Source organism: Arvicola amphibius, chromosome 14, assembly GCF_903992535.2.
Source record: "Arvicola amphibius chromosome 14, mArvAmp1.2, whole genome shotgun sequence".
In the NCBI taxonomy this organism is placed as follows: Eukaryota; Metazoa; Chordata; class Mammalia; order Rodentia; family Cricetidae; genus Arvicola; species Arvicola amphibius.
The window spans coordinates 35896196-35923323 of NC_052060.1; the positions used below are offsets into that span (position 1 = coordinate 35896196).

At 40.4% G+C, this 27128-nt stretch overlaps 1 protein-coding gene across 1 annotated transcript; it reads right to left on the minus strand.

Annotated features, from left to right (window-relative positions):
• On the minus strand, positions 1-27128 carry Fam241a (family with sequence similarity 241 member A). The gene is made up of 2 exons (XM_038311563.1): positions 26896-27128; positions 1-1608 (listed from the first exon to the last, which is right to left on the minus strand). Exons 1-2 carry the CDS (start codon positions 27037-27039, stop codon positions 1363-1365), a joined length of 390 nt encoding a protein of 129 aa, XP_038167491.1. The 5' UTR covers positions 27040-27128; the 3' UTR covers positions 1-1362.

Here is a 27128-nt window from a genome sequence, read left to right on the forward strand (position 1 = left end):
TTATACACAACACACAGATGCACAGTACATGTTAGTGCTCCTACTTTCATTATTTTCTGTTTTGAAATTTCCTACAGAATAATGTTCAAAATGGCATGAGTAAGAGCTTTACAAAGTGGCCTAGTAAACACCCTATTGCTTTAGTTAACACCCTGCCAAACAAAAACACCTCATCGCCCCATTTTTGTATTTAAGTTTCTTTGTTCAATTAGATGACTCTTAGATAAAAGTGTAAAGATTTTAGGTTCTTTAACAAAACCAAAAATATCAGTCATTTTTAATTTTCAAAGTATATTTAAAGAAATGCTTACTTCAATATAAAACCCATAGTAAACATTAAAAACATGGCTAGTCAATTGACTTTAATACTAGAATATTACAAGTGACTACTGAGTTCTCAATTTAAGCATGTATTTTATTTTGTACTTTTATATTCTTCAATACAGATATCAAAGAAATATGATGTGATTTTTTTTCTTTTATAAGATAGAAATCATTCTTTTTTGGAAAAACTCCATGCCATGACAGAAAAAGGCATTGTTTTAAACCTTAGAATAATTGTTAGAAAAGAACTATAAAATTATAAACTTTTGGAAACAAATGCACTGAGAACGTCTCTAGGAAAAACATGCAACTGGCTAGGTACAAATTACAGGCACTGCCAGGCGTGCAGCCTTAAAAACTCACAGGAAGAAATGAGCACCATAATCACCTCTAACGTTACAATGTAATGAAGGCCCAGGTATAACGCATAAAAACTTACATTTAGCGCCCAAACTTCACCACCAATAATAAATATGGTATTTTCAGTCTTTAGGAAACAGCTGGCATTGTTCATTTTCATAGCTCCATGGTGGTGCGTGGCAGTTATCACTTACTTTGTTTTGGACTACGCAGAGAAGACAGACAGACAAATATTTCCCTCAAATGGGATTTTTCAGTGGAGGTGGGGGTGGAACAGTTTTCCAATTAAAACTTATTCATACTTCATTTTTCCTTTTTCTTCCAAAATGTTTCACTGGAACTTTACAAGATCTGCACTGCTCCACTGCTGCTCCATGCCATGCTATTTGCCCCATCACTGGTGGGTGATGTTCTGATTTGGCATGGGGAAGCAGGTATCGAAAGGTAGGTACAGATCATCACAGGAGTGAAAAAGAGTTTGGATAAGCTAATATATAGTCAAAAATATATATTCATCCTTGTACTAACAAAAAGTTGCATTTTAAAGAAATTCATTTATAACTTTAATTACAAAACAGTCAGTACACAATATGAAATACGTCAAACTCTTTTGGCTTTCAGAAAGCCCAAGTCTGTAGCTCTATCAATCACATACATGGCTACCAAATGTCCAGTGTTTTACTGCTGTACATAAATAATGACAAGGCAAAGAACAGCAACTAGTCCAAGGGCTTGTAGGCCAAGGAACCATAGCATGAGCCAAAAGAAAATGACCACTACTGGTTCCACAATTCGTTCTCCAAAATACATCCTTGTGAAGCCCATGTTGAGGAGGGTTTTGTTCAGTTCACCAAAAAGTGTTCCCATCTTTTTGTAGTCATCTCCAATGGATTCGCCAGGGTGGTTTTGTGATTCTTCAACATCCTTAAAAAAAGACAAACCAAGAGATGGACATAAAAAAACATGTAAATACCTTTAATAATGATGCTCTCACTACATCTTCTCCAAATAACTGGGCATACACTTGTGGTAATCATTTAGTAAATACGTATTATGAAGATGCCACAACTCATGAGTACGTAACTTCACACAGTAGAGGTAGTCTCCAGATGCAAGCAAGGCTCTGATGCTGAGAAGGAGGCCATCCTGAACTCCCTTGTAGGCTGATCTAACCACAAGAACCTTTATAGTAGGGAGTCAGAACGAAGCATAAGATGCCGTGTTCCTTGTTGGTAGACTGGGGAAAGAGGCATTGGGGGTAAATGTAGGCAGTCTGTGAGGCTGGAGGAGAAAAAGGACAGATCTTTGAGTACCTCTGAAAGGAGCACATCCTTGCTGCCCTAGACTCCTGATCTCTGAGAATATAAGACAATAAATCTGTGTTGTAGAATAAAATACTTGTTCCTTGGGATTGACATACTGTCTATCCTACCTTTCAAGAACCAAGAAAGCACTTACTGAGTTTTGTAGACTTAGCACTGCTAAATCCCCAACTAGACCATTGATTTGTAAGATGTGGGTACAGTTCATTCGCCCCCCACTCACTCTCCAGTGGTTGGAATTGCACCAGGGTGCCTATGCAGATGAAGAATGATGCTTTTATTTCTCTTCTCAGAGAGCCTATTTGCAGAGCCACCTTTCTACCCATCTCCTGTTTCATGAAGCAGGGCTCCTGGTCTCTCTCTTGGTGAAGACTTTCCAGCAAACTGAGACGTTAACCGTTCAAGCTCAGCTTTCCGGAGGATGCCTAGTTACTGTTGGAGTAGTCCTCAGCCATTGCTGTTGTGATCTTTCATTGTAAGCCTCAGCCAGCTACGCAGGCTTACATGGGGCCCTTGCATAGCTTCCTGTCAAAACACTACTGAGACTGTAAATGCTTCCTGTTAATCTCAACAGGGGAAACAAAGTTTTGAGATAGGATTACACAAGGCAGAAAACTGACTGAGAAGTCAGTGCCCGGGAAATCTCCATGTACACCCACGGTATCTTCCAAGAGTACTGATTTTTCTTATTGCCTAGTCTTACTACAATTCAGAACATCATGCTAGTTCTTAATGTTTCCAACCCACTTCTGCGGTTCTGGTATTTGTTTCTTCAAAGGTTTATGTGTTGAGATCTTGGTCTTTAGTATGATGATAGGAGGTAAAAGCTTTATTAGGTGGGGCTTTGTGGGCAGTTATGCCAAATGGGGGTTCTAGAAAACGATTATCAGTTCTTTCAAGAGGATTGTGAGGAAAGGCTTAAACCTTGTTTCAGCCCAGTGTTTGTCTGGATTCCCATTCTACCATGTAGCCATTGCTCTTGAGATTGCAGTCTACCTTGAGGTAAGGCAGCCAAGGTGGATTTTTAGAATCCCAAACCATTAGCTAAATAAAACAGGTTTTCTGTACAAATTAGCCTCTCTTTGGTATTTCATGACAGTAATGACAAACTAACCAATAAAACAGTCCTTTGGAATTTGGGAAACATTTCTGTTTTCTACTAGGCTCTGCAAACAGAACGAGTAAAAAGACACCACACAGATGAAAAGAGAAAGTAAATTGCTTCGATTAATTTTATATTTATTAGTTTCTCTTACTTTTTTTTTTTTTAAGGCAGGATTTCTCTGTGGCTTTGGAGCCTGTCCTGGCACTAGCTCCTGTAGACCAGGCTGGCCTCAAACTCACAGAGATCCGCTTGCCTCTTCCCCCAAGCGCTGGGATTAAAGGTGTGCACCACCACCACCTGGCTAGTTTCTCATACTTTTATGTGCTACATGATAACTATACTGCATTAAACATGCAAATTTATCTTTGTCTGATATTAAGCTATTTCCCTCCACAGCAGCATTTGAAGAATCTTTGATTTAGTTTGCAATTGTTCTGGGTCCATATCTTGATTTCTCTAGTGTTTAATAATGTTGATAGCGGTTTTGGTTTCTTTTTAAAGTGCTTAAAAAAAACCTTTCTTTGTAATCAGTTGTTATCTATGACCTCATTGTACTTCCAGTTTAGAAACTTGAAGGTTTCTAAGATTTTACTTTTAGTATTTTTGTGGTTTTAATATGAACAAAGTATCCAGACCAAACATAATATGTGTTTTCTTTAATATCTTTGTAAAATGAATTAAGTCTATGAATGTACCTGAGTTTTTCAGGGTAAGAGGTAGGTGTTGTAATACTTAACTCCTGCAGGGAATTAGTTAACTCTGCAGGCCAGGTGCAGCAACAGCAAGGATCCTTTAGGAGTTGGTGGACTGAGATGGCAAGGTAGGAAGAGTAAATTTGGGTAAGCTGTAGTTATTGCATATGTGTATATACATATATATATACATATACATATTGCTATATATAATGCATGTAATATTATATCCTTCAAATATATACAAATTAGAGAAAATAAGTACAATCAACAACTACATACCTATCAGCCCCCTCGCTGCTCAATATGGCCAACTAAGAAAGGTTACTAGGGAAATGCTCCCCAAATGTATTTTCATAAACACAGTTATGTGAAAACATCAGATTCCTAAAGTAAACTGAATAGGGGTTCTAATAACCCAAAGATGACACCGCAAACACGGGGAGGAAACGGGCAGTGTTGATAAATTAGCAAGGTCCCGTGGGCCTCAGTGCTTTCTGTACCCACAGAGAATGTCTGGGGTCCTTGTATGTTTCTCAGAGGTTTGTTACTTCCCGGGTAACTGTGATCTCAGTGCTATTAACGACGCAGCAGGAGTGCCAACACTGAACACCTACTATGTGCTGGGCACAGCGCTACCTTTACTGATCTCTCCAGCAATGTTTATCTATAGACAGGCGAGGAAGTTGCCAGCGTTGACTTACATTCAGCAGTGGTCAGGTCTGTGAGCGCCCACACCCTCATCCCCGTTCATTGCTAGTGTCTAGGAAGTGGTGACTACCTCAGTTTTCAGAAACAGTTTGTATATTTCACCTCTGGAAAAAGAAGGCCATGGTAACATTTTGTTGAACCCATTAGCAGAGCAAACTGAGTGTCAGCGGGATTCTTGCTTTACGTCCTTTTTAACAGTTTCAAAGTAAGTTTATCAAACAGGAACTGTTCGGACTTCTATTTTCATCTCGTGTAAGAATTTAAATGAGGTAATGCTATTTGAAGACTAGCACATTTTCATAGCTTATAAAGTAGTGACTGGAATTCACACTACAGTGTCAAAAAAAAGGGCGTCGAGAATGAAGAAATACACCTAGCATAGCTGCAGTAGGAAAATCTACTTTGCACGCACAGTAAACTGAAGCAGAGACGCAGATGGAGCTTTCCCCGCTGTGACATTAATCATCTGTGTTTCTGCCAGACTTTCTTCTTTGTGTGTGAGGCTCCAGTGAAGAACGTTTGTCAAACGGACGGCTCCTTTTAGGGTTACACAGGACTACCAGAGAGTGTTCTCAGCGAGGCCCTGACAGCCCTTGTTTGTCCATGATTGAAGACACACACGAAAATACAAGAGTGACCCAACCTATTAAAATTCCTTTAAAAGTTTTCTGTTATTTCTTACTATTGTTGCATGCAAGTGTGTGTGTGTGTGTGCACGCACGAGTGTGTGATGTTTGGGTGGGTATACACGGCACACACGTGGTGACCAGAGGATGATTTTGTATAGATGGTCCTCTCCCATATTTACATGGGGTCTGGGGACTGAGCGCATGTTGCCAGGCTTGTGCAGCAAGCAGCTTTACCAGTTGAGCCTTTTTGCTAGCTCTTAAAATCCTTCTCAATTATAACAAATTAAAGGTAAGACTTTAAATAGGAGTTTTGAGAAGAATCCTTAAAATAATTACATATTTTAGAATCCAAGCATAAAGAGGTCAGGTTCCATAAGCCTACTAACAAAAAACAAGGCGGTTAAAAAATACTGCATGCAAATATATAGATAAACCATTATTGTAAATGTTCAGAGGAAACAAATCAATTCAGTAAAAACTGAGATGGGGTTTATTTTCAGTAATATGAGCCCATGAAAGTTATAATAAGAAAGGTAAATTTATTGCAAGTACACATTCTGGGATGCATCACAAATAAAAGAGAAATGTTTCTTTGGACAGCATTTGTCAAGAATTTGTGAACTGAGCTTTACTAACAGAGGAGTAAAGAAGTAGATGGCAGCTAAAGCTTGCTGGATTTTCTCAGCTTTATTCAGCTGCTTCTGTGGACTGGTTTTTGGCTTCACTGGCATTCTGGTCTTCTGGCCTCTGCTCGCTCTCAACCAATCTCTTTCCTCCACTTACCACAGTGACAGCTTCTGATAAGTCAGTTGTTAGTTTCCTCACGTTCTCTTGTATGTGATCAATTGTTTTCCTCCTGTTGCTTTTAGGGTTTTCTACATTTCAACCTTTTAACCAATGCATGTTTGTGTATCTTCTTGTGTTTATGCTTCTTGGATTTGCCTGAGTTCTGTGCATACCTTAAACTTTTTCATCAAGTTTGAGTTTTATTTTAAATGCTCTATCCTTTCTTTCTGCTCAGTATCCCATTACTTCTATACTGATGTGACTGGAGTTGCCCCACAGATTTGGAGATTAAATAGCTCTATTGACTTACATTTGGATTACTGTGTTTTCAACTTCAGAATTCTCATAAGAGAATTCAGTCTTTTGGTGCCTCCATTTTTTAAGCAATATTTTTTTTCCATTTGAGACAGGATTTTACTATGTAGACCAGGCTGTGGTATGCCAGCCTCAGCCTCCTGAGTGCTGGGGTTAAAGGTGTGTGTGTGAATATGTCCATTGTGGTGCAGATGTAAAGCAATGATCACAGCTGCTTGTTTGTTTTGTCTGCCCCCTTTATGAATTATGGTCCCTTTCTCGGGGGAGGCTGGCTGAAGAGGCCTGCTCCCACTGGTCATGCCTACATGGAAAAGAGTTCCATAAAGGGATCTGGGAGTGAAGGGGAAGAGGTGGTGAAATTCTAGCTCTGGATCCAAGATGGGCATAGAGAGTCTAATGCAGCACCATGAGGAGTGATGACGGCATGGGGTGTCGCTCAAATGCTGTTCTGATGAAGACACAGTAAATGCTTCTGCACTCGCCAGCTCCCTTTAAAACCACTCCAGACTTTAAACTGTTGCTGTGGTTAGTATCTCACCAGTTAACTACTGCTCTTCAGGGAAGGGAACTCTGCCAAGTTCCTTATTGTTCCAAAAGCTTGATACTGGTTATTTGCGGGTATTAGTTACTTTTGATGGCAAATTGAAGGTCAATTTCTATAAGGCTAAACCAGAGGATTTCAGGTGTTCTGAAATGAGTCTGGAATTTTAAGCAATCTTGAGTGTATTTTTAAAAATTTTATTATCATATGATTGTCAAATTCAGGGGATGAAAGTTTGACTTTTGGGATCAAATCTATTTAGTCAGACAGTTCTTAGTCCTCTAAAACCCTCTTTGCTCCTTCTCATTATTTCTCACATATACTATTAAACAGCCAATTTCCCTTTATTGCTCTGTAGATCCTACCACATTCTTTAGTTAGTAATTGATTCAGTTTTCATTAAGCCCAAGGAAAGCTAACGGGAATCTAATCTCCAAACCGTCCTATTTTTCCCTTAGTTGTGTTTAACAGATTAAACTTCATACACAACTTTGTGTGTTAAAACATTTTAGTATAGATGGTGGTTGGAGGAGCAGCAGTGATCAACCGTCAGCTGCTGGAAAGAACTGGATTCTTGTTACAAGTCATCATCAGAAAATCTAAGTTTGCTACACAATAAGGACCACGAGATCCGACCCTGGGGGCTTCTAGAACCATTCTTGTTTACAGAATATCGGTATTTCAACACATCCTTCCAGACCATCCTAGGAGATCGTAAGATTCCATCTGGGAAATTACTAGGAGTCCTTGGAAGAGAAAGAAGGAAGACTGTCTGTTGGAATAAAAACAGGGTTGAATGAGTTCCAGAAAGCAGGCTTCTCAAACTCGTGGACACCAATCTGCTGAAGAAGACAACTTTAAGAAGCCAACTAGAGGCAACATGCAGAGAAGTAAGTTGAGGGGATCATGGTTCAAAAAAGAAATAAAAATGAAAAAGATAAAAAGCTTAACTGAAAAGACTTTAAAACAACTTGCAATTTCAGTTTGCCAGATGGTGTGGAATTGTACCACAGGCTTCTTTTGGAGAACCGACTGTCGTGTCAAAGAGAGCCTGTTATCCTATCTACCCTTCTGCAGGGCTGGTCAATTTATTTGTAGCATAGAAAACAACTTGATCGTCTCCAGCATGCAATCTTGTTTAAGACAATCAAATCCTCTGTGGCCTTGCTCCTTTACTTAGTTGGAGATCATAGTTTTCATCATCTACTGACAAACAAGAAAACACTTTACTTCAATATTTAATTACTTGCAAGGATTAATTTCTTTTTCTCTTTATTTCAAAAATGAAATATGTTGTTAATCTTGAAAAATAACAAACAGATAATGTTGAAATGAAGTTTTAAACTGATTTTACAACGCAGTCATTAATAAAAGTAAAATTTTTTAAATATCTAGTGCTCAAGGGTCAAAGTTTAAGTTGTACTGATATTCAAAGTAGGAAGAGATTGAAGAGAGAGAAGGGTATGTGTAACTTCATCACTGCATTTGGCAGCATGGCTCCAACAACCATGTTCCTAAGACCCTGTGCTAATCAGCACATGCCTTCTTATCAATATAAAATCAATCATGTCAGCACTCATATTCTAATAGCCTTAATATATCAGTTTCTGACAGTTCTGAGCTACACATATTTTCATCCATTTTATGTAGTAAAAATAATAATTTAAAATGGCCTTATATGAGGCTGGCTAACATATTTCACTCAACTGTGAGATTTATGATTTGGTCAGGATTTAAAATTTTCTTTAAAAAAAAAAACAAAAACAAAATCCAAACCATTCTCTAACCTTTATCCTATCCTTGTCAGATGAAAACAAAAGAGCAAGAGAAGTTGGCGCAAAGACCAAGCATGGAAACAGGAGCATCGCACAGGTCTGAAATCCCAGCTACTCAGGAGGATGAGTTAGGAGGATCTCAACTTCTAAGGTCCTTTAGGGGCAACTTGATGAGACGTGTCTCAAACACAAGTGTTAAGAGTTCACCAAAGTATCCTAAATTCAATCCTGACTGTCACAAAAAAATACAATCAACAGACTAGAAACATCAGAGATTGGTAATTTTTCCAGTCTTCTAACTATGTACAGTAAAGAAAGAAATGTATTTCAACCAGAGCTAACTACCATCCCTTCCCCACCAAATGCTTCTTGACTTTGTAGCAATATACTTAAGAATATCTCAGAGCTAAGGACTACAGAATAAGCTCCAATGATCATGGTGACGCTGCCTACAGACATCATAAAATAAATTGGGAGTCACTCTCTAAGGCCTTTTACACTGAAGTCTCCTTCTTCCACTTAATCCAAATCTATCCCATTCAACCTCTCAGAAAAAAGGTTGATTTGAAAAATGCCTTGTTACCCCCTCAGGAGGAGACTTACATGCAGCAATAGGACAGAACATCATATGTACGGGGAAGATGAGCATGGCAATCTCTACGGAGTTACAAATGTTGAAAGCCTCTGAATTGCTTACACATTTAGCTCTTTTGGCTTCTATTTTCTCCTTGCAACTTAGAACCTTAGTTTATCACAGCAATTATGAGTTTATAGACACTGCTCTTCCTCATTTCTCCTGAAGGACCTCCATTCTCCCCACTCCTCTTGCTAGGCTGCTACTTGTTGCTGGTAAACATTGTGTTTGGTCGCCTTATAAGAAGAGCATGTCTCATGGTTCCTAGTACTTTTCTCACATTCCCAAATTCTTTCAGTTACCTCTCAAGAACTATTCATCCAATTTCTCATGCGAATTGATCCAAATATTTTACTTATATTCTCCTTCCTAAATATTCTACTATTTCTGTTTAAAATTCAATTTATAATCTTGTCTTCCTATTTACATATGCATGCTTTGTTGTATGCCTTTGCGTGTGTTTGTGTAAGAGTGCATGAGTGCATGGCATGAATACGGGAGTCAGGGGGTATCTTCAAGTCTCCACCCTTGCCTTGTTTGAGAAAGGGTGTCTCATGGTATTTGCTGCTGCCCATACCAGGATAACTGGTCCACAATATTCTGGCAGTGCTGTCTCATTTGACCATCTTCCAGTATGAAATGCTAAGATAACAGGAGTATACACTACTTTAAAGTTTTTTAGAATGTGGGTTCTGAGGATCCAAATTCACTTGCATACCAAGTGCTTTGCCCACTAAACCATCTCTCTAGGCCCACTCATGTGTTGTAGAATATTATTTTAAGATGTGATACATTTGCTTATGCTGTGGGACATTTGTTTAATGATGCAAAGATGTGTTGCATTTGTTTAACTTTGTGAAATTGTGAGGCTTTGCATGTCTAAAACATCTGATTGATCTAATAAAGGGCTGAATGGTCAATAGCAAGGCAGGAGAAAGGATAGGCAGGTCAGGCAGAGAGACTAAACAGAATCAGAAATCTGGGAGGAGAGACCAAGGAGCAGGAAAAGGAAGGAGAGGAGGATGCAAAGGGTAAGTCACCCAGCCATATAGGCAGCCACGGACTAAGAATGAGAGTAAGATGATATACAGAAGTAAGACAAGGAAAAAGCCCAGAGACAAAAGGTAGAAGCCAAGCTAAGGCCCGGCATTCATCAGAAAGAAGAAGCCTCCATGTATTTTATTTATTAGGGAGCTGGGTGGTAGGCCCATAAAGAGTAAAAAAAGGGAAAAACATCAACAGCACTCATGGATTTTGTACTATAACATAGACTTTTTATTCCTATAGCAAAGGACAAAAAATCTTGAGTTGAACTAAAACAGATCCATATTAGACAAGTTATGCTTCCCTTTAGAGAAAAACCAGGTATGGATATTGCGGAGTTAGGAGCTATGGACAAAAGATTGCCTAGACGAGGGCTAGCCCCCTCAGAGCACAGTGCCGCTGTTTGGGCGGTCTGAACGTAATCTATTGAAAAGGATTTTTAAAAGCTTATGGCTTGTAAATACTCTTTCGTTAAAGTTTAGAATAGAGTTTTCCAGTTTGTACCCAGGCCAAGGAAGTACAGCTTGACAGATGTTAGTAAGCTCTGTCGTCCTTGTTTGAGAATATGCTGGGGTGTTTATAAGAAATATTCAAAAACATGAATGGCCGTTGCTAGAATTAAGTTTCGTTAAAATTCTTTTCTCATTAATTTCTAAGGCATATAGTGGGATTTGTTTCAACAAAGTCAACAGTACTTATGAGTCTGACAATTTTTCAAAAACTTACACAAATATTATTCATACAGTGAGGCTTGGGAGTTGCTCATTACATCCTGTGCGACAAAGCTTTCTGTCTTGTGCACCGCTCTTTCTGTGGTGCCTAGTGACTTGCTCAGCTCTTTTCTGTGCTGTTCTGAAATAACTGGGCAGTTCTTACTAAGAGAAGAGTCTAAGTTATCAGTCACTGGACTAGGTGGGGAAAATGGTTTTAACGGCATTTCATTATTTACAGCACTAAAGGATCTGCAGGTATCTACCCTGTAGATAAAGAAAAGTGTACGACGAATGAATGAAGGGCTTGTGTGTGAGATGGCAGGCCGGAGCTGCCTCTCTGTGGGCTGGTGAAGCAGAGTCAGAATATGGAAAGATAGACCATGTCCCAAGGATAGAAGTAAAGGAAGAGCTTGGGAAACCCACAAGGGGAATGAAAAGGTATCAGAAAAGACCAGAAAACCAGGACGCTTAATGCAGTGAAAATGAACTCACTCATGCTGTTCCTTAGCGGTGGGAGAGGAAACAAAAGACTCTAGAAGGTAAACCAGGTACAGGCTGGGCAGCCCCATCATCAGGACAAGGCCATAGCTTTCAGGAGCCTCAGATCCATTCGCGGGGCTTGGTGAGCAGTAATTTCTCTGGCATATGGGTCAGTGGTGGAGAGAGATTCCATTTTGTCATGTTCTATGACTCACAGGGCCTGGAACCATCTTGAGAGAGGAGCTAGTGTTAAAAACTGACTCGACGGGCCTCAGATCATGTCAGAGAAACTTAACTTGGCTTGGCACAACTCCTAGGTAAGAGAAGGCTCAGAGAATTGGAAGAGTCAGAGTCGATACTGATAAGCCGAAGGCTGCAGATGGAAGGACACTGGCTCAGGCAGGGAAGCCCACTGTCAGAGGCTGGCAGCAGATCTCATCAGCTGACAAGAACCCTGGTGTCTGAAAGCTTTGAGCCCCAGGCCCGTGGACAGATCGTACTCTGGAGCCACCTTAACTGTCATTCACTGCTGTGGAACTTGAGCACTCAGAAGTTCCTGGAGTATCCTGGATACCAAGGGCTGTAACACTCTAGTGGAGTGCTGCCCGCTTGGAAGTACAAAGAGAGGTCCTAGGCCTCAGTGCTGTGTTGCTTCCCCCACTCCTCGTGCACTTGGAAGACATCCTCCAGCTCAAACATTAACCACACCAAGGGGTCTGCACAGAGGCTCCTGGTAGTGGACCGCCAACACTTGCCTAGCACAGACAAGAAAGACTGCAGGTTCAACTGCCCTTCCCGTCCATGCTTTCCGCTGACTTCCCAGTATCTCCTGGGTATCCTTTTCTGCCTCGTGCAACTGCTGTCCCCAGTTTTTACTCAGGGTTTAACAGGATTTTAACATTTATTCGCTGCATCAAATTTTTATCTCCCTGAATCATTTATCTAACATTATTTACAGTTTATCTCAGGCAGTATCTTTCCTTAGCCCCCTCACCGTTTTCAACCCTTGTGCTCCACGATCCCGCCTGTATCTTCTCAACAAGTGTAGTGTTTTAACTTTGCCTTTTTTAAAGAGAAAATATTCTTATGCTTTAACCTTTGCTCCCTTTTACACGCATCTCGTTTTGTTTCCAGACACTTTCATCATTGAGATGTCTTCTCTTTGCTTTTCTCCCTTTCTCCCCTAATCTCTTGCTTCCTTTTCCTTCCTGTTCATAACATTCTACTCTTCTTCCTTTTAGTTATTTAGCTTTGATTCTCTGCTTCTTCCTTTCCTGTGTCATCTTTCTTCCTCCCATTCGTTTACTTCCAAACATCTCACAGTCACTGGTGATGTCTTAGTGATGGTGATGGGTTTTAAGTGTAATGCCTCCCTCTTGCGTGGGCAGATGTTGCTGAGACAGAAGTTCATTATCACTGGGGATTGAGACTGTTCAGTCATCTGTCCGGCAAGATCCCATGCCGAAGTGCCAGAAGGGATAGCCAAACAAGGAAATGTTCAAACTGAAACTCAGGAATTCAAGACATATGAAAAAAAAGACTCTCCCAGGTCATAACTCCTAAACTACCAAACTCAAAGATTCTGAAGTAAGTAAACTGCTTGCTGAAAATTTCAAGTTTTTTGCTAAAAAAAAAAAAAAAAAGAAAAAAAAAAGATCAGTGGTCTCAAAGAGGATACAAAGAAGCAAACATATTGAGCTTAACATCTGGAGAGGAAAGTCAGCAACCAAGAGGGAAAAGTCAACAAAATGGATGAAAAAGTTAGAGATATGAAAGGAAAAATCGGCAAGGATATTGAGATTTTTGAGAGAAAACAACAACAAACCTATTCTACCAGAAACCAAACAAACCAAAACCACCAAATAGAAATGTTGGGGAAAAAAACAAATGAAATAAAAACAGTGAACAGCATCACCCGCACACTTGGCCAAGCCAAGGAAAGGCTACATGAGGAAAGAATCGGGGATGGAGGACAGGGTGAACCAACAGTGCATTCAAACATCAGCAGGGAAACTTAATACCTGCCTGAGGTAACTAAAAACTCTGGAAGGAGGTTAACTTCAGATCTAGTGAATATATCTAAGGACAATATAGCAGGAAACCTCCCAAATTTAGAGGAAAGCATGACATTCAAACATGAGAAACATGCATGACCATTTTAGAATTTCTCCATACCATGTTATGGTCAAGATATTAAAAATAAAAATAAATTAATCAATGTGACGGCTCATTGGTTAAAAGTGCTTGCTGCTTTTCCAGGGGACTCCAGTTCAGTTCCCAGCACCTACATTATGGTGTTTCACAGCTGCTTGATACCTAGCTCCAGAGTATCTGATGCCCTCTTTTGGCCTACACAGGAAATGCACCCCAGAATATACATTCACACACACACACACACACACACACACACACACACACACATACTCATAAAATAAAAACAATGAGTCTTAAAAAAATACAAGACATATCTTGAAAACTAAAAGAAAAAGAAACAAGTCACAAACAGAGACAGAAACATCAGAATAGTATCAGATGTCTTGTCAGCAATTCCAAAAGCCAAAAAAAAAAAAAAAAGTCTGGAATTGTTATATTTCAAGTCCAGAAAGCAAATAACTGCCAACCAACATTGCTATTTCCAACAAGGCTATTCTTTAAAATGGACAGACAAATAAGAACATATCAAGACAAGCAAAGGAAAGGCAGTTATTGACTATAAGCCAGCACTGCAGAAGATGCCTGAAGGAGAAGCACAGAGAGAAGGAAGAAAGTCTCTCTCACAAGAACACAGTTCACAAGCGGAGCCATGGAACTAATGAGAGCTAGGAAGGAATCCATCGTGTCCAACATGATAAAGCAGCTAACTCCTAATGCTGACATGGGAGAGAGGGAAGAACAGACAATCTAATAAGAAAAACATCCAGAAAATTACAGGAATTAGCAACTATCTCCTGAGGGGGAGGGGAAATAAATGTCAGTGGCATGCCTGAACTCATCAACAGATGCAGACTAGCTGACTAATCTCAAAAAATAAAAAAGATTCAACTATCTGCTGTCTCCAAGAAACACCCACAGACTGAGAGTTAAAGGATAAAAAACAAACTGTGAAGTGAATGGAAACCCCGAATGTGCTGGCACAGTTACTTTGATACCTGGTAAAGTAGATATTTTGGGTACATTATTATCTACAAGTTTCTTAAGAAAAGACAAAGGAGGTTACTGTTTATTAGTAAGGAGAACACTTCCTTGAGAATATTTAACAGCTGTGAGTAAATACACCCAATGTTGGGGTTTCCAATGTCATAAAGCAAACAGCCAGGGAACATAACGGATATAAAGGTCAAATGGATCTAGATACAAAAGCAGAGGGTGACTCCACTCTCACCTCTAGTAAGGTCACTAACACTGAAAAACAACAAGGAAATATCAGTCGGATTACAGCACATCAAACTAAAGGATTTTCAGAGTATTTCATCCAACAGATACAGGATAAACATTTTTCTCAGTAACCACAGACTGATTCTTCTTCAAAACAGAGCACAGTCAAGGTCAAAAAGCAAGCTTTGACACATATAAGATAGTTAAAATAATTTCTTGTATCGTATTAGATCATAGTGACACAAAAGTAGAGACCTCAGACAGGCTGGGAAGCTGGGAATTTGGTAGTGTTTTCCGGGCAAGCACAAAGACTCAGGTTTGCCCCCTGTACCCAAATAAGAAGCCAGGTGTTGTTGGCATACTTGTAACTCCAGCATTGGAAAAAGTGGAGATAAGTGATTCCCTGGGCACTTTCTGGCCAGCCAGCCTAGCCTAATTGCTGAGCTCCAGGTCTCAAAACACAAAGTGGATCACTGTCTAGAGGAGTAACATCCAACATAGACCTCTAGTATCCACACATGTGAATTCATACCTAAACACACACATACACACACACATACACACACAGGAACCACAGAAAGTGAACAAATCTTAGATACAAACAAAACACTCTTGAATGACCAAAGGGTCACTGAAGAAATAAGGCAGACAATTTAAAAATTCATAGAATCAATTGAAAATAAAAGCATAATTTACCAGAATTTTTAGAATGAAGTAAAAACAATTCTAAGAAGTAAGTTTATGGCCAGCTATTTCTGCTACTGTGACTCTAAATAAAAATTGATAAGGGGGAAAATCTTGGTAGATTACATATCCGAAGGAATTAATAGCAAGGGTATAAAAAGAACAGCAAAAATTAAATACCTAATCTATCAGTCAATAAATGGGAAAACGGACTGGACAATACTTTTTAAAAAATGCATATAGCAAAAAAATACATGAAAAAGTATTTAATATCTTTAGTCATTAGGAAAATGAAAACTAAAACTGACATTTATAGGAAATAGCTGGAGTCGGAAACCATTATGTAAGTCAGACCCAGATAGAGAAATACTATGTTTTCTTTATATGGGGAAGCTAGATTTAAATCTGTGTATGTGTTCATGCGTAAGTCTCACAAATAGAAAATGCATCACGAGGAGGGAGGACGAAATCGTGAGAGGCAGGAGAGAGGACAAATGGAGAAAAGCAGAAGTGAAGACTAGCTGGGAGGAGGGAAGAAACCAGCTGCAGGGGCAGAGACAGTGGGAGAGAGGAAGAAATGAGAAGCAAGGAGGATGATATACATGTGATATTCATAGGCCATGGTGAAGCTCGTTACTTTGTATGTTAATGTGAATAATTAAGAGAATAATTAAAAGGAAAAGAATATGGATTTATTGCGTTTCTTATGGAAAAAAATGTTTGAAAATAGCACATGTAAGTAAAGTCAAGTCAGCTAGTTTATCAGTCTATTCATTGTTTTAGGTGAATCATGATGCTGGGGACTTTGTGCTTAGACACACAGTTTACAGTTACATTCCAAAACTAAAAACATTTCTTCATGGCAAGTTTTGCCCTGGTATTTTATGCAGGACGTGTTATGCTCTGCTTGGGGCAGACAAGCCTGCATAGACGCTATGAATTTGACAGGCTGACTGATGGCTGCTTTCTTCCAGGAAACCCCACCCTGGCTCTTGGTGTACCTGAGTACCACCTAACTTCGATTGCTAAACCCTAACTCTGATGATTCACAATCCTTGACTCGTGTCAGTTTGCTCCAGTTTAACAAACGACCGACTACACATCACAAGCAAGGCAGGTGCAGTGAGGTATGCAAAGCAACTCCCTGTCACCATGCTGCTTAGTGTGTAAAGAAAGGCAGGCATACAGATCCTCATAGTTAAACATGGCTGCCCATACCTTCCTAATCCCAAGAGGCAGCCCAGAGCACTGCTTCTGAGCCCATGCAGCTCTCCACGGTCCTTGACTGATACGCTCAACTGCAGTTTAACACTTCCTAGCAGATCCTGGAACCCCAAATCCAACACTTCCTAGCAGATCCTAGAACCCCAAATTCAACATTTCCTAGAAGATCCTGGAACCCCAAATCCAACACTCCCTAGCAGACCCTGGAACCCCAAATCCAACACTTCCTAGAAGATCATAGAACCCCAAATCCAACACTTCCTAGCAGATCCTGGAACCCCAAATTCAACACTTCCTAACAGATGTCATGGAACAAATTCAACAAGCTCAGTGCAAACTCAATCACTTGCTCTCACATTGTTTTTCTTTCCAGGAAACCCTGCTTTAGCGAACTGCACTGTCTGAAGTGTAACTGAAAAGTCTGCTGCTCTTTCTCCACGTCTTCCTCTTTCATTCTTTGCTCTACTTTTGCCAAGTCATTTCCTTCTGAGACATATGTTAGAACTCATGTACTTGGAGGTGATCTTATTGACTTCGTACTTTCTCTCGGTAGAGATTTCATCTACTTTAATGATATTCTTAATGCTGATATAGTTTATATGATGAAGGTGTATTTTTTGAGACAGGGTCTTATTTAGCCCAAGGTGGTGTTGAATTTGCTGAGTTTGACCTTGAACTCTTCCTAATGCCTCTGTCTCCACCCCTTCACAGTTAAAATGATTTGTTTCTTTTTTGTTTTTTTTGTTTTTTTGTTTTGGTTTTTCGAGACAGGGTTTCTCTGTGGCTTTAGAGCCTGTCCTGGAACTAGCTCTTGTAGACCAGGCTGGTCTCGAACTCACAGAGATCCACCTGCCTCTGCCTCCCGAGTGCTGGGATTAAAGGCGTGCGCCACCATCGCCCGGCAATGATTTATTTCTTAAGTCATATCATGGCCAAGAGAAAATTATTAAATTTAATCTTTTCAGAAAAAAAAGCTCTTGTAATTTAAATCTGATCTATGTCATTTAATTTCCACTGCCTTTCTTGGATTATCAGCTATTTGTTAAATAAAGTTATTTAGGACTTATATATCTCAGACACTTGCTCATCACGAAGATGCTATAAGCAAGCTGTGTGCTATTAGACTCTTGAAGTCGAACACACACTGCAGGACTGCCCGAGCATCAGCCAGGACTGAACACAGGCTCATTCTGACAACAAATTCTGAACTCAATCCAACAAAGAGTGCTACAGTGCTTTGAAAAATATTCTGTTTTTTTTTTAAATGGGCTTTACTCAAAATAACATATCTTCTTTTTCACCCTCACCCCTTCTCTCAACAAGGAATCAAGCCTTTAAATCCCTTGCTACCAAAGTTATAACCAGGTGTTAAAAACAAAACAAAATTCTAACAAATGCATTATTGAGTGAGTTATGGTTATAATTCTCAAGAGATGATTTAAAGTAGATTATGTGATTTGTTTACACTTAAATGTGTGTGTACCACATGTGTGTCAGTTCCCACTGAGGTCAGAAAAGGACATCAGACCCGGGAACTAAAGTTACAGGTAGTTGTGAGCCACCAATGTGACCAATGTGATATGCTGGTATGACCAAACCAAACCAATTCAGCAGGAAACTCTCTTAACTACTAAGCTATCTTCCCAGTCCCTCAAGAAATGCATACATACATACATACATACATCATATATACACAAACATACATACACAGATACATAAGGAGTGAGAGATTGAGAAAGACAGAGAGATAGAGAGACAGAAACTCTAAAACAAGTCCAGGGGCTGGGAAATGACTCAGAAGGTGAAGGAGCTTGCCACACAAGCCTCACAGTATGCACTCAACCCAGAACCCACACAAAGCTGGAAGGACAGAACTGACTCCACAGAGTTGTTCCCTGACCTTCACTGTGGCACATATATATGGTAATCATATTAATTAAAACATGTCCACAATTTACTTATTCTTGGATTTTTTTTCCAGAAGGATTTGAACTTGCTACAGTAGAAATGAGTAAAATAGTAATAAAATACAGAGAAGCAAAAGGATGCCTGGGGGGAAAAATGAGAACCTGGATTGGGGAGCTATGTTAGCACAATCGCTAAGAGGGAGCCTTGGACTGATTCTGCCCTACTAGGGAGTTGAAGCAAAGCACAGCAGAGCAGGTCTCTGAGTGTGTCCACCATCACCTCAGGGGACCTTTCTGGGATGGCCCATCCTAAACAGCAATCCCATCTACGTCCGTCATCCCTAGACACCTTCTCCACTTTCATTTTTTCACAGTCCCTATAATCCACTGATTGATGGGTACTTTTATGTTTGGTCTCTCCCCTCACCCCATGTGTAGTGCTAGATTAATTAGAGGAAAAATTTAAAAATATTTTGATGTGTATACCAGCCTAGAGGAGGGCCAGAAAATAGTAGGTGACTCCACTCTGAACTTTTGATTGAATAGATGAAAAGCCACCAAGGGAAAATATGCAAGCAAAACCAAAAACAAACAGCAGACAGAATGCAGAAAACTTTCAGTAGTACAATCTTTTTCTAAAGCAATTAACGTTCAATATAAGTGGATAGGAGAAGTCCACTTTTAGTATATGGCCAGGTTGTTAGCAAGCAACTGAGTTTTAAAGCAGTAAGCATATATAGAGCGCCTAAAGACAGACTCTACGGGACTGCAGAAACATCCACAATTGTCACAATTGTTCCACCATTTCCATTTCATTGTTAAACGCACTTGTAACACTGATAGATGCATTCAAAAGGGGACAGGACACGTCACTAAATATAAAATTTACGTATGATTTATAATATACCTTACAGCCCTTGGCTGAGGATAATGACCACATCTTTTCCTGTGCACTTGAGTTGTTGTGACTGTAATGTGGTGGGAAATGGGTTTCTCACCAAAAGACTGGACTCACTTGTGCCTCTTTTGAAAATGTTCTTATTTTGGACTTTATTGCTATAAACTCACACCCACACCGCTCATCTTTTTTATTCTCTGATAACTTGAGGTAAAAAGTCACTCTTCGGTGTTTTAATTTTTCCTCTTTTTACATTTTTATTTGTTCTTAGGGAATTTCAAATAACAGATTTTGATCATATTTTCCCCTCCCCCAACTCCTCTGAGATCCTCTTCTAACTCCCTACCCACCCAACTTCTGAGTTCTTTTATTTATGACAGGACTGGATATGCTCCATGCTTACTGCACATGCTACATTTTCATTTCCTACAAATGTAAAAATGATACAGATTTATGATCACTAACTTTATAAAGCTTATAAAGCCAATCATAGCACTTCATGTTATATAACCATCCAGTGTTTATAGTTTGCTAATCATTTATCACCATATGCAAAGTTATAGTATTCTTTTATGCTTATCTCCCTCTAAACTAGATAGAGCCAATAAAGATACATGGACTTTGTGAGGAATATATAAAAGTCACTGAAACGATTAAGCTAGATCTTAAGTAGTCTTTGAAATTACTATAAGCTGAAAAATACTAGAATTTTTATTTAGCTTTAATTTTATCTAATTGTAGCCAATGACTTTAAAGTCATAATTCATAGTTGCAAATGCAAAATAGCATGATATTCAAAAACATGCTCAGCTTCACGGATGGCTATCAAAGAGAGCAACGCAGTTGTAGTAGAAGAGAATGGTTATATGATAAAAACAAATCCATGACTGAAATACGACCGGACTTTGTAGGAAACAAGAGACGGTCATGTACACAGAAGCTAGAAGTCACTACGAAGGAACGGGGCCGAAGTCACACAGTTTCCCAACATTGGAAGTTTTCTTCTACTTATCAGTTCGTAGCAGTGTAAGACTGTTTTCTGGCATATGAAAAATCACCTGTGGAAACTATGGAATGAGAAATATTGAGAAAGACTGAGGAACTTTGTGACACCCAAGATCTCAGATGTAAACTCTCTACCCCTGTAGACGGTCTGCGCATATGTAGCTGAAAATATGATCAAAGGGATTAAAATAATTTTTACTAATTAGAAGAATGAAAACTATCACCTAAAACTGGAATCACAGAGAAATACAATCAAAGGAAATATAACAAAACTTTAATTAAGCTTATGTTTCAATAGCAGATATTAATGATTTTGTTCTTCATTTTGCCAAAGTTTGGAGCACAGGCACTATTTTCTTTTTGATCAGAATGCTGAGAAGCTGCAGCTGCAGCTGTGGGAAAACAGGCACAGGCAAGGCCGGCCATTTCCTCTTCCTAGGCCAAGAGTAAGGACAGATGCTAATGATGTTACATGAAAACAGAAAAGCCCTTTAGATGCAGGGGAAAATTAGATTGCTGAGTAGAAAATACATTTTATATCGAGTTTATTGAAAATCCAGTTTATCTGCTCAAATTAAGCTAATTTTAAGACGTCTTACCCATTCCCTTACACAGGCACATGCGCGCGCACGCACGCGCACAAACACACACACACACACACACACACCATAAGTAATATGTTTTTGCAGATAAATGGTTGCTATTGAAGATAAGACTGTGAGCCCAGAGAGAACAAAACCTGAAGATAGCAAACTAAGGTGCAGAGGTACAGACAAAGCCAAGGTTTCTACTTGAGGTTTCTGTCCCCCCTCCCCGAGGCATCCTGACAGTCGTGGTGTCTTCACCACCCCTTTCCTCTAGCTTTATCATTTCTCTCAAGTAGGAAACTGAGAAAATGTTATTGCGGTTATTTTTTCTCCTGTCCAAGATTAGTGACATACAAAGAGGGAAAAAAAATCAACTTAAGATCTTTATTCTTAGAGAATTATGGAACAATTTATCTAACCTTTTAGATCAGAAAATTGTAATACTTATTCAATAGGTAGCATTACTTCCATAAAGTAGAGAGTAACATTTACTAAAATGCAGTTGTATAATGTGATGAGTTGAGGTGGATATGAATAGAGCCGAGAGAAAGGTGAAAAAGAGGAAACATGGAGTAGAAATGAGTTAATATTTACTGAAGACCTACTGTGTGCTGGGCATTTCATATAAAGAGGTGGATGGCACTATACCTAATACACATGAGGAAACTGATCATCAGGCTCAGGTTAATAAGGCAGGAAAGCCAGGGTACAAACTTAGAACTATCACAGTAAAAACCGCATACCAACAAAGAAGAGGAAGAGAAGTGGAAAAGGTTGTGCAGTAGAGGAGAATGGAAAGGAACGGAGAGCCACGGGGGAATGAGCCCAATTAGGAAAAACGCAGAAAAGATCGTGGAGGAGACAAGGTAAGTTTTAGATGTGCTAGCAGAGACACAGAAATTAGTGGTCAGTTGAGATTATCTGCAGGAAATGTAGACTTCAGGATGAGATATAAGCTATTTTTATTCTCTTTTGGGGACAGAGACTATCAGGGTAATTATACCTCACAGCATTGTACCTCCCCGTCTCAGATTTTTAAGCAGGGTTTGGCATGGCTGGCATTCTAAGCCAGACAATACTTTTGCGGTGGTATTGGTTCCTTTCCCTCACTCTGACCAAAGCTGCTGACCTAGATACCTTAAAGAAGCAAGAATTTATTTTGGCTCATGGATTCAGAGTTAGGGTAGAGGGTATGGCAGAGAACAGTTCCTACCAGGCAGCCAGAGCAGAAAAAGAGGTATACATACTAGAAGGGGTGTTCCCCGCCTCCCAATGTTACCTTAGTATGTAGGAATCCATTGTAGGAAGAATCCCTCACTAGGTAAGAGCTTTACCATCTAACTGTCTCTAACCTCTGGGACCTTGCGGACTACCCAGAGGTGTGTTTTACTAATCTAGGCCTTCCTCCTTCTCTAGACAGTCTCAGTCACTACACAGTCTAAGATGACTTGAACTCACTGTGCATCTGGGCTAGGATTACAAGTGTGTACGCTACTTTACTCTTTCTTAATCCAGTGATGTAGTCAATCAGAACTAGTCATCCCAAGGGGTCTGTTTTCTACATCACAGGCTGTTTAGCAGTATCCCTGGCCACTTCTACTGGATACCTTGTAGCACCTACTACACCATGTATCAACAACCAAAACCATCAGCACATTGTCACATGGATCCTAAGGCGATATATACACTGTCTTCAGTTGAGAACTGTGGATCATCTAAACTCAGCAACAGCACAATTTTGTTTGCAAACTGTTTCTAAGAGATGTTAAACAGTGTGGGTACAGACAAATATCTAGTTTTGAGCTACATAAATAATCTAAGGGAAAGCAACAGAGCTATCAGAGACTGTCCTCCATGACGGCGACTGTGTCTAAGATAAGAGAACTGGCTTTGGAGTTTAGAGACCCCGGGTTCTCCTCTGCTCTGGTACAGACTAATAGGATCAAGAGCAAATCCCTTGCCTTGTCAGCCTGCCTTGCCTCTGAACTCTTGCTTTACCACAAATTCAAATAACACTTCAGGGGAAAAGTGTTAAATTCCTTCCTTACATACATCTGTTCCTGATACCATTGCTGAAGGGCAAGTAGTACAGCGAATAGTGCCAGTTGGTGTGCTTATATTTCCCCCATTTCCTTGCCAAAGTGTGGTCTGTGGTCACGGCACCAACACCACCCGAGAAATCTGTTAGAAGAGGCCAAATGTGAGACCTTACTTCAGATTAGCTGTATCCAAATCTTGGCAAACGATGATACCTACTGCTCACGTGCAAGGGTGCCGCTCGAGGGCATCTTCAGCCCAAGCTCCTTGTTAACCGCAGGTGTGGAAAATCTTAGAAACCACTCTCGTCGGCTTGCTTTTCAGTTCTGGCTTACTTGACAATTGGGTCTCACCACTAACACTTGTGTGCTAGATAGCTAACATACTAAGGACCGCCACTAGGAGTACTTTTCATACATTATTATTGTGTGGTCCTCCCAACCCTCCTACGAGGCCGACATCATTCTCATTCTCATTATACAAATGAAGAAACTGAAGCCCACAGAGGAGGGTTAATTTACTCACCTAAAGCTTCAGTTCTAAGCACAGACCTACGTACTCTGGACCCAGAATTCATAGCGACTCCTACCTCTAACGGTAAGATCAAAAAGGACACAAAGGCTACCCCACTAAAATTTCTAGATCTGTGAAAAGCTCTGATAAATACTGTCATGGAAGTCCCTCTTATTTACTTAAATTTCTAAGCCAGTATCATTCTTTGTAAAAGTCTAGACGCTGCAAAAGGCAAAAACCAGAAATGAAGCATCATTATTTTAAAGGAAGCAGGCAGATCTCTGTAAATTCCAGGCCAACCAGAGCTGCATAGAGAAGCCCGGTCTCAAAAAACAAAAAAACCAAACCAAACCAAACAACAAAAAAGTGCATTCTTTGGGCTGCTTCAAGTCACTTCTAGGAGTCTGACTCTCTCACCTACTTTTTCCACTTTCTAGGAATCTATTCCAGCACAGAAGTGTTATGATTAGTAGTGAATTTTTTTATACAGCATTATTTAAGAAAGAAAGTTTGAAGCCACAAGTATACACTGTTAGAACAGACTACTAGGGAGCTCTGAAAATCACCATTCTTTCCCGGGACGTTTCTGACATGGGAAATAGTTTCAACTTCCAAGTCTATGCAATCGGATAGAAAACTTGGTTAAAGCACATGATGCCGACCTGGATCCGTACGCCAATACACAGAGCTACGGTAACACCAAGTGCTTGACTTCAGGGTATCGGACCAATTCCTTACCAGCATTTGTTTTCTTCATACGCATTTTTTAAATTTCTGAAGGACACATTACTTGTACAATAAATAAAATATCTTCCTGTAAATATGGCCATTTCAGGCTATTGTGAATGGCAATCTATGCTGTAATAAAGTAAATGCCACTGACATTACAGACAGAATAAAACCCAGAGAGCTTTAGCCTTCCACCTATCAAGTGGGGCACTTATCTTCCATAAAACCACCACGTGGTCACTGTCATCGGTATACTTGGATCATGTCTCATGAATGCAATTATCAACATATGTGGTAGAGCCATGCCCAGTCCCTTCGGTTGCCCGGAGAGCAGCACACATTGCCCCTCCCCCTTGCCTATCTCTCTGTGAGGCTTGGCTTGTACTTCTAACCAGGCACACTGTTTCTCAAGGCTTCCTTCTTAAGGGTACCTGATTTTAACCGGACTTCCCTTGTTAATCATCCTGCCTGCAAAGATTCGGGCCAGAATACCTACTTAGCTTTCCTTCAGAGTACGAGCTAATGTCAAACAGGAAAGGATGGGAGAGAAGCATTTGGAGACTAGAGGCTGGGAAGGAGCCTAGGGGAGGGGCCTGTTTCTTATCAGAAAAGGAAACAGAAAACAGAATGAGATAAAACACACAGGACTAGGAAGGGGCAAAAAGCTGAGAAGCACACCAGGTAGTTCTGGAACAAACCACAGTGACCCCACCCAGGAGGCTGTGACTTTCAGTGCCCTCTTGACTTCTAAAAGGCTGAGACTCTGAACTTGAGACCAACTGAACACTCTAGGCAGGAAAACGGCCCCTGCCTCATTTCAAGCTGATGAGCTTGAAATCAGTACATTTGGATCACGTCTCGCCGTTTTGGTTTCTATCACGGACTTTATGGAAATTTTCAGTGTAAGCTTTAAGTAACGTAGGAAGCAATTTTCCAGAATTATCCCATTTATAATTTGGAGTCCTGGCACCCTTAAAACCAACCAAAAAAAAAAAATGAACAAGGGACTATCTCCATAGTAAAAAATTAAAATGACTCGTTAGAGTATGTTTTATAGTTGTCAACTGTATTCTCCTTCAGATATTGTATGTCTAAAAACAGTTTTATGTGACATTACGTAGATTTCTAAATTTCATTTGCAGGTTGTAAAAAAAAAAAAAAACATAGAAAACAGACTTTGTGATACTGTTACCAAAATATGATGGCTCGCAAAAGTTTGCTTTCTGCATCAGTGGGCTGTACCAATTCCGACTTCCTGATAAAAGGTTCCCAGGTACAGATATGGCAAGATTTCAGGTGTGTTTTCTCCATGACTGTGAGTGAGTGTACAGGTAAATAATGTAGCCAAAATAAAGCGACACAAGTATCACCCGAAGGAGAGCAGAAAAAGGAAATTTCAGGACACACGGAAGCAAGCAGGTATGAGATAGGGTATCTCTTCCCTAGAATGTATATTTAATCTTTTGTTTCATCATTTTCTTAGTTCTAGTGACAGTTCCAATAAGACTAGAGTTCCCGATGCTGTCCATCGTCTTGGTAAAGTCCGGAGAAGTAGTTCCCAGATGTCATGACAACCATCCCTACATTTCCTTTGGGAAAAGGAGTTTTAGTGGCCGTCTTTTCCAGTTGAGCAACTACAGTAAGAGGAAATCAAGACCTCATCTACTGAGTCAAGCATGGGACAGCTGGATAGGAATGCCACCAGAAAGGCAACCAGCAAGATCTCCTAGCTACCAATTATTTGCTTCTGTCACTAGCTCCTATACTGTCACACAGATGAACAATTACTGCACATGGTGACCAAGCTCAAGGCCACACTGCATTATATCTGTTTCTTAAGTAGTGTGTTGAAATGTTTTTATTTTTATTAACGTATTTAGCTGATTTATTTAGTGATATTAGGGTTTTCGAAATGTAAAAAAAGAGACAAGTGGAGAATGACGGCAATAGACATGGATTAATTAACTGATTATTCCAGTAGTATAATCTTACTTATGTGATTTCTAAAGGGCTGCTTATTGGGAAGATTTTTGAGTAGGTAATTACTGTAACTGCCTATAAAAAAAATCGTCCTACGTGGAGTTCAATTTTTACGTTCAAAAATGAGATCAAATTCGGAGAACTTAAAAAGTACCCAGTTTCTCTCTCTATTATGTCTGGCTTCTTAGTAAAGCTTTCTTCGCGTTGTGATCACGGAAAGCAATTTTCTTTTTTCACTTCTAAAATGAAGTTGAGCTCTGCTCGGTGGTGCTGCGAAACTTGCTCCGGGAGAGTCCCAGTGTCACCCCGGCAGGCACCGACACATGCTTCCCCACCCGCTGTGCCGGCCGGCCGCCCACACCGTCCAGGGAGCGTGCAGGGCTCTGAATCCAAGCGGAGGGCCCAAGGAGCCCAAGTTGCCCGGGGTTTTCAGGTGCGGCACCGGAGGGCATGTCCACGGAAGCCCGGCCCCGCCCGTCAACCGCTCGCCGCGTGCCCAGCCGCCTGCCCGCGGCCCGCGCTCACCTGCTCGCCCTCGTCCTGCCGCCGCCTGCGCCGCGGGCTCGCCCCGGGCTCCCGCTCCTCCACCGGCTCTGCCGGCGCCGCCCCGTCCTCGTCGCGCTCCCCGCTGCCGGCGCCGCCCCGCAGCAGCTCCCCGGCCGAACACATCCCGCCGCTGACACCGCCCGCACGCACGCACGGCCGCCGCTGGGATCCTGCTCGAGAGCCCGGCGCGGACGCGAACCCCAGAAGCGTAC

Bases quoted from the DNA above. Each gene is read 5' to 3' on its own strand.
- Fam241a (XM_038311563.1), bottom strand. From the start codon at position 27,039: ATGTGTTCGGCCGGGGAGCTGCTGCGGGGCGGCGCCGGCAGCGGGGAG. The intron at 1,609-26,895 runs GTGAGCGCGGGC...TCTTTTTTTAAG, and splicing joins GGCAGGACGAGGGCGAGCAG to GATGTTGAAGAATCACAAAA.